The 8,699-nt window shown below is 34.4% G+C and overlaps 1 protein-coding gene across 1 annotated transcript; it reads left to right on the top strand.

The window, feature by feature from the left end:
• Positions 1-3,961: 3,961 nt before the first annotated feature.
• On the top strand, positions 3,962-8,071 carry LOC148583185 (receptor-like protein EIX2). The gene is made up of 3 exons (XM_088511889.1): positions 3,962-4,892; positions 5,034-7,023; positions 7,703-8,071. The coding sequence occupies exons 1-2, from the start codon at positions 4,085-4,087 to the stop codon at positions 7,016-7,018; spliced, it is 2,793 nt and encodes a 930-aa protein (XP_088368015.1). The 5' UTR covers positions 3,962-4,084; the 3' UTR covers positions 7,019-7,023; positions 7,703-8,071.
• The last annotated feature ends 628 nt before the right edge of the window (positions 8,072-8,699 follow it).

The following is an 8,699-nucleotide window of genomic DNA, read 5'->3' as shown; positions in this document are numbered from 1 at the left end:
ATCTTTTAAGCAATTCCTTGTAATCCATTAGATGAATTAAGTAAACTTTAATATAAAAGTAGATTAGGGGTCATCTTAATATCAATGTCTTCCTCGAAAGTTTAGTTTCAAAAGCTTATTCCAGATCTGCATCAAAGCAATCCCTTTTGTAGAAACTGATGGTGAACTTTTGATTTTGGATGAAAAGAAGCATGTGTTGGACTATGTTTTTTTAAGGCCCAAAACTGAGATTTAAAAAACAGGGGAAAACAGAGGTGTAGTTGAACAATGAACCCATTAATAATCCTGCTTTTGTATTGTGAACTGAACCCATTAAAACTCTGTAAGATTTTACACGCTGAGCTAACTAGAATCTTATTTTTACACAAAGGTTTTACCCCATAAATGAAAGTAAGTTGACTAGTCATTTTAGGGTGATAGCATAAACATGATTAACGCTTTTCTCTGACCTATTACAACATATCTACAGCAATATCCACCAAAACCAAAGCTAAATTTCAATGCAACCAACAATTAATATCAGTAATTCTAATATAATAAATTTTTAGAATTTTTAGCTACAGTAACGAAAGCAAAAATGCTTTGCCCAACATTTCATTCAATTTTTTCCACAAACTCATGGATTGTAGTTTGTAACATGCTATGCAAAGTGTAACATGCAATGAAAGAAGAGATTGAGGTGGGAGCTGCACAAGCATCCATGTGGCAAGGTGGAAGAGACTTGAAGATTAATTAGTTCTCTTAGCTTGTAACTAAAAGGTATCAGAGGAAGAGCAACCGGATTGTGGTTAGCCATTCTCTAAGATCAATTCAGTTAGTAGTTGTGAAGTTAGTTAATTCAGTTTGTTAGTTGTAGAGAGAGCTATTAATAGCCTTGAGGGCAGAATGTATTGGGCAGCTTGTTGATTGTAGTTCTTTCATGAACATGGAGTTTGGCATGCTCGAACATGCTTAGGAGATTGAGTAGCCCTCAAAGTTACTCATTTGTTCAATAAAGTTCTTCACTTCTTCTCATCTTTCCATTTCTTCTCTGCCATTCTTTCATTCTTTTCTTACTTAGTTCCATTTACAGTGTTAATTCATAACAGCACTATAACATAGTTTTGGTACAGACATTAATGAAAAGGAGCATTCCTGGACAGAGCCAAGTTGATGGTCAAGTCTTCGCTGAAGTTTCTCTCCAGTCGTTTCACTCTCATTTATTGAAGTTTGTTTTACAGAAGATGGCATTAACTCCCAAGTATTAAAGTTTGTTGGAAAAATCGAATGTCTTCTTGGAAGTTTTCTTCCAGCCCTTTGTTCACCCTCAGTTTGTTTTACAGAAGATGGCATTAACTCCCAAGTATTAAAGTTTGTTGGAAAAATCGAATGTCTTCTTGGAAGTTTTCTTCCAGCCCTTTGTTCACCCTCAGTTTGTTTTACAGAAGATGGCATTAACTCCCAAGTATTAAAGTTTGTTGGAAAAATCGAATGTCTTCTTGGAAGTTTTCTTCCAGCCCTTTGTTCACTCTCAGTTTGTTTTACAGAAGATGGCATTAACTCCCAAGTATTAAAGTTTGTTGGAAAAATCGAATGTCTTCTTGGAAGTTTTCTTCCGGCCCTTTGTTCACTCTCAATTTGTTTTACAGAAGATGGCATTAACTCCCAAGTATTAAAGTTTGTTGGAAAAATCGAATGTCTTCTTGGAAGTTTTCTTCCAGCCCTTTGTTCACTCTCAGTTTGTTTTACAGAAGATGGCATTAACTCCCAAGTATTAAAGTTTGTTGGAAAAATTGAATGTCTTCTTGGAAGTTTTCTTCCAGCCCTTTGTTCACTCTCAGTTTGTTTTACAGAAGATGGCATTAACTCCCAAGTATTAAAGTTTGTTGGAAAAATCGAATGTCTTCTTGGAAGTTTTCTTCCAGCCCTTTGTTCACTCTCAGTTTGTTTTATAGAAGATGGCATTAACTCCCAAGTATTAAAGTTTGTTGGAAAAATCGAATGTCTTCTTGGAAGTTTTCTTCCAGCCCTTTGTTCACTCTCAGTTTGTTTTACAGAAGATGGCATTAACTCCCAAGTATTAAAGTTTGTTGGAAAAATTGAATGTCTTCCTGGAAGTTTTCTTCCAGCCCTTTGTTCACTCTCATGCAGTTGGAGGAATGAATGCAGGGAAAGAGATGTAGAAGAGGGGAGCTGTGAAGCAATAAAGGTTTTTTTTTTTTTTTTTTTTGGGGGGGCGGGGGGTTTGTTTTGAGAAGCTCATTAGAAAAATGAATTGTTATTACTAAAAATAAAAGATGGTAGAATGAAATAGTTATTCTTATTCCGTAATTTGGTGACAACACATATTTTATTTCAAGAGTCTATTGACTCTATTCTGCATACCAACGGGCAGATAAACATGTTTTATTAGTCTTGATTCTTTGAAAGGAAAAAAAAAATCAATTTTAAAAACAGCTAGCCAAACGGGGCTTATTCACAATATATCACAAACTTTACATAAAGATAATGTTTACTTTGAATTGATCATTAACTTAAAGAAGAAACTTCACTTAATTAACTCCCTGAACTTTCATAAAATTACCCCATAAAGTTTAAAAACTCACAATTTAGTATATTAAACTTTAAAACAATTTCAATCTCACACCTCCATTAGGATTTTGTGTTACATCAGTTGAAATTCTTAAAATACCATTATTTTTTTATACAAAAAAAAAAAAAAAAAAAAAAATTGTAATTTAAAGGTAATTTTATAAAATTTATAGAGGTATAAGGGTCAATTATATAGGATTAAAATTGCAATAGAATCCCTTACAAGCATCAATACCCAGTGAAAGTTATATATTTGAGGTGATCTCTATCAAACTATATAAAATATGAAGGAAGATTTATATCTCCCTACTATATAAATTCAATTATATAGAATTTTGTGTATATATATATATATATATATATATATATATATATATCAACTTTATCTTGATTTTTAGTCTTTTAGTGTTTATCTCATGTTCCGAACATCAGTACGCTATTCCAACATTTGATTCTATTTTTCCACGAACTCATTTACTGTAGTGTTAAATAGCCTGTCACCAACAGTTGATTGTCAAGTCTACGCTGAAGTTTCTCTCCAATTTTACTCTCATTTTATTGAAGTTTGTTTCCAGGAAGATGGCATTCAGTCGATCTCAAGCATTAAATTAAGTTTGTTGGAAGATGGCATTCAACATTCTTAAGCATTAAATTAAGTTTGTGGGAAGATGTTAATGGTATACCTGAACATCTTAATCACTCCAACATTTTTTTCTTCTGAAATTTTTTTTTTTTTTTTTTTTCACGTCACTTTTTTTTAAAAAAAAAAAAATCAACATTAAAACATTTTTACCTTTTTACTTTTTATATTATATCAATTACTTTTTATTACTATTCAAATAAAAAAAATTATTACAAAACAAAATTGTTTCACTTTTTCATACAAAAATTAAAAACTTTATATTACATCAATCATTTTCATCTACGAAAAACTGATTTGTCCAACATTTAATTCAATTTTTTCCACAACTTTATAGAGTTGGTACAGAGATTAATGAAAAGAAGGAGCATTCCTGGACAGAGCCAGGTTGATCGTCTAAGTCTTGTCTGAAGTTTCCTGGACAGAGCCAAGTTGATCGTCTAAGTCTTGGCTGAAGTTTCCTGGACAGAGCCAAGTTGATCGTCTTAGTCTTGGCTGAAGTTTCTCTCCAGTCCTTTCACCCTCAATTATTAAAGTTGGTTTTACAAAAGTCAAAAGAAGGCTTTCACTCTCAATTATTAAAGTTGATTGTCTAGTCTTGTTTGAAGTTTTCTTCCATCCCAGCCCTTTGTTCACTCTCATGCATTCACATGACATGGGAGTATGGGAGCTTCACAGAAATCACTGGTTGCTATTGTTTCTCTCTCATATATGCATTAAAGTCACTCTCAGAAATTAACGTGTTTTTGGTGAAAATCTTGCTTATCAAAGTAGACACGGTAGAGTTGCCAATACCAATATAAATACAATCCATGTGCTTCACTTTCCGAGACATCAAAACCAGACCCACCCTCCCAAAGAGCAGATCAAATAATGAGAGGCCCTAATTATTCTGAATTCCTGCTTCTATTTCTATGTACTGCAACTACAATTTGTTTTGCTTTCAATTTGCGTATTAATTCTGAGGTCGTGAGATGTATAGAGGAAGAAAGACAAGCACTCTTCAAATTCAAGCAAGGCCTTGAAGATAATTCCAGTATGCTGTATTCTTGGGGCAGTGATGAGGAAGATTGTTGCAAATGGGAAGGAATTAAATGCAGCAACCAAACAGGTCATGTTGAAGCGCTTGATCTAAGGAATAAATCTTTATCAGGTGAGATAAGGTCTTCATTACTTGGATTGCAACATTTGACTTACCTCGACTTAAGTTTCAATTCTTTCTCCATCCTCCCAAAGTTTATTGGTTCACTCACTAAATTACAGTATCTCAATCTTTCCGACAACTCTTTTCATGGAACCATTCCACCGCAGCTTGGAAATCTCTCGAGCTTGATTTCTCTTGATCTCCGCAACTCTGGGCTGCTGATTGAGGACCATAATCTTGATTGGCTCTTTCATCTCTCCTCTTTAAGATACTTAGATATGAGCAGTCTGAACCTTAGCAAGGTACTCAATTGGCGAGATACGGTTAATTTGCTCCCTTCTTCGTTAGAACACTTAGATCTAAGCCGTTGTGAGCTCTCCATGTCAGTTCCTCCCGTGCTTTCCAATGCTAATTCCTCTTCACCACTTTCATTCCTTGATCTCTCTCACAATTATAATCTCAACTCCTCAATATTCCCTTGGCTTTTCAAATACACTAATAGCCTTGTTCATCTTGACCTCTCTTATGATGAAATAGGTCTTATTCCAAAAGCTTTTGGGAATATGGTGGCTCTAGTTCATCTTGACCTCTCTTATAATGAAATAAAAGGTCTTATTCCAAAAGCTTTTGGGAATATGGTGGCTCTAGTTCATCTTGACCTCTCTCATAATGAAATAGAAGGTCTTATTCCAAAAGCTTTTGGGAATATGGTGGCTCTAGTTCATCTTGACCTCTCTTATAATGAAATAGAAGGTCTTATTCCAAAAGCTTTTGGGAATATGGTGGCTCTAGTTCATCTTGATCTCTCTTCCAACAACCTTGAAGGGGCGATACCGAATCTTTCAAAATTATCTTTGTTGAGAGAGTTGCATCTGTTCAACAATCAACTAAATGGAAGTTTAGACAATGTTCTAGGAAAACTTTCCAAGCTTCAAGTTTTGGATTTGTCCTTCAATTCTCTCGAAGGCGTCATCACTGAAACACATTTGTCGAATCTTTCCAGCTTAAATCGCTTGGACTTGTCTAATAATTATGATCTGTCTTTGAAGTTTAGTCCAGACTGGGTTCCACCATTTCATCTCAATTACATACAATTGAGATCTTGCAAATTGGGCCCAACTTTTCCCCAATGGATTCAAACACAAAATAATTTTTCAGTGCTTGATATACATGATGCAAGAATTTCAGACACCATTCCCAATTGGTTTTGGGATCTTTCTTTCAATATAAAGTTGTTAGATATCTCAGCCAACCAAATCACTGGTACCATACCTTTTGATTGGTTTTTGGGACTTCAGGATTCTCATGTAATAAATTTGAGTTATAACCGTTTCAGTGCTCAACTACCACAACTTACTTTTCATTTAGGCGTGTTGAATCTCTCCAATAATTTGTTCCATGGAACTATAACATTCATATCATGTGAGTTAGATAGATTTTCCTTGATTTACCTTGATCTTTCGAATAACTTATTATCTGGAGAGCTCCCCAAGTGTTGGCCAAAGGTGTCGTTTCTGCAATTCCTTAATTTGGCAAACAATAATCTCTCTGGGAGTATTCCTGAGTTCTTTGAAGAAACTTGTAGTCTCTCGTCATTGCATTTCCAAAACAACAGTTTCATTGGAGAATTACCTGTGTCATTGATGAACTGCTCTTCACTGAGGGTAATAGATTTTGGAGAAAACAAACTATCTGGGAGGATACCAACATGGATCGGCACATGCCTACCGCAATTGAATATTCTTCGCCTAACATCAAACGAGTTTGTTGGTAGCATGCCATTACAATTATGTCAACTAACATCTCTTCATATCTTGGACATCTCTCACAATAGTCTTTCAGGGACTATACCTCGGTGCCTTAATAACTTCACTGCCATGGCTCAAAGAGAAAATTTCACAAGCAGTCTTGAGTATTCTATTAGTTTTTTCGATGATTTTTTGCATTCTGAACCGGAATACATTGAGAAAGAATGGGTGAATACAAAAGGAATGCATCTCGAGTATAAAAAAATTCTTGACTTACTAAAAGTCATTGATCTTTCAAGTAATAGATTGGAAGGACAAATTCCAAGTGAAGTAACAAGTCTCTTGGAATTGATTGGGCTGAACCTATCTAGAAACTTGTTGACTGGCATCATCCCTCAGAATATTGGTGACCTGAAAAAGTTGGAGTCTCTGGACTTGTCAAGCAATCGCGTTTCATACATAATTCCCTCAAGCCTCACTACTTTGAGCTTTTTGAGCTATTTGAATTTGTCAAACAACAACTTGTCAGGTAGGGTTCCAACAGGTACCCAGCTCCAGGGCTTCAATGCTTCTTCATATGCAGGCAATCGAGATCTTTGTGGCTTGCCTCTTCCAAAAAAGTGTCTCGGAGATGAAGCAACTCAAGGTCCTCCAATTGGTAGCACACATGAAGATGGCAATATTGAAGAGCATGAAAACTCCCATGAACACCTATGGTTTTATACGAGCATTGTAATTGGATTTATTGTCGGATTTTGGGGGGTCTGTGGATCGTTAATCCTAAAGAGTTCTTGGAGGCATGCCTATTTTCAGTTTTTGGATAGAATGAGAGACAGGCTCTACGTTACTATAGTTGTCAACATGGCCAAGCTGTTGCGGAACTTCAAGACTTGGTGCTACCAAGAAAATGTTTAGCGGAGGTACGCACATTATTTACGGTTGTTCCACTATCTTCAAATAATTATGTTTTACCATTCATTTTCTTTCAAGAAAATAGTACAAATGTTGCTCTTTGTACTATTAACTTTTACTTTGCCTCTATTTAATTAAAAACCTTTTTCATATACAAGAAAATTGTACTTTTTGAATTCATGGCTAAAATATTTTATGTATTTTGTTCTTTTTCTTTATCCACATATATATTTTATATATCTTACCAACTTGGACATGTGCCAAAAGCTCCCGAGGAAGTTATATGCTTATTTTGAAAGCATATGATTAACTGCTTGTTGTTTATCATGGCCCAAAAAGTCGTTTAATATAATAAACTTAAATTTTTCCTCAAATCGATAATTACATTCCATACAGATCTTGCAACAATTAAACCAAATTTCTTCTGTAGTCATCTTGAATTTCGCTAGCAACATTTGTGTTTGGGAAAATTCCAAAGTTTCTGAGTCTCATGTCTTCTTAAATGTGATGTACTTTTAAAATCATCAATAGATCAAATTTCAATAATGATCATCTCAAATTCAATAGTAATTTTAAAAGTACATCACATTTAAGAGAACACAATGAAGATTTTAGTCTTCATTTTAACATTACTCTTATAAAAACTATAATCATACCATATGATAGCAACTGATCATTGTCACGTAGGACCAAGAGGCCACATCAGCCTAATCCAAGATGCATGGTCATTGCAGGAGAGGATAAGCAAGAATCAAAGTAAGCAAAGCGGCAGAAGAATGCAGAGGGAGTCTACATGACTTGTTCTATTTTGAGAGACCAACTCACGCATGGCAGCAATAACTCTTTAATGTTGTTGTATTTCTTTTCTTGTTATGTTTCTATCTTTATCTATTATCGCTACTGTTATCTTATTTCATAATTAGTTGTTTAGTCGTGGTTGTTTGCAGTATTAAATAAAAGGGAAAAATGTATGGGAAAAGGGTATTCAGAATTGATTAAGTTTACCTTGCGGTTTGTCTTCAATCTTAATTGGAGTTCATTATCTATAATATTTCTGTTATTCGTGGGGAAGTTGTGTAACGTTCCTAAAATTACTTAACTAGTAATTAATTCAATGCGCTTTTTAAAACTAATTTACCAAGTAGATAACCAAGTTGAGACAAATCGGATACAAAAAATATTCCGAGCAAAGTACTAGTCTCTTGATATAGCTTAAATAACACAGTAATAATCCATCCATTATGTATCTAAATCCAAAACAATCTCCAAAATAATATGTTAACAACGATATACAGAGTAAATCCATGAATTTCCAATTGTCTATCTAGGTCAAAGTGTCTGGTTTTATGATATAGAAAGGCTGTTTCTACATGTACAGTTCAGATTTCAGAAAATGTTCTTGTCTGATGTCTCCAAAATATGCATCTATTCTTGTACTGTGGGTATATATATATATATATGATTCTAAAGCCATCTCCATCCCCTCTAAGAAGAATCCGACTGATCATCTCCTTTAAGAAAAGAATCTGAGATCTTAGGATAATTCTTTCAAGTTATTCAGGACTTTGGTATGTGTTCTGTGCCACACACTGTTAGAAAATTAATTCTATTACCTAAGACCCGTGAGATGCGAAAAATAAGAAAAATGCGGAATAACAAAGATTAGGCAATCACACACGACACA

This window comes from Corylus avellana, chromosome 11, assembly GCF_965113065.1.
Source record: "Corylus avellana chromosome 11, dhCorAvel1.hap1.2, whole genome shotgun sequence".
In the NCBI taxonomy this organism is placed as follows: Eukaryota; Viridiplantae; Streptophyta; class Magnoliopsida; order Fagales; family Betulaceae; genus Corylus; species Corylus avellana.
This window is presented reverse-complemented; position numbering and strand designations above follow the sequence as displayed.

Coding starts and splice junctions, on each gene's coding strand:
- LOC148583185 (XM_088511889.1), top strand. CDS start 4,085: ATGAGAGGCCCTAATTATTCTGAATTCCTGCTTCTATTTCTATGTACT. Junction 4,893..5,033: donor CCTCTCTTATGATGAAATAG/GTCTTATTCCAA, acceptor ATAATGAAATAG/AAGGTCTTATTCCAAAAGCT.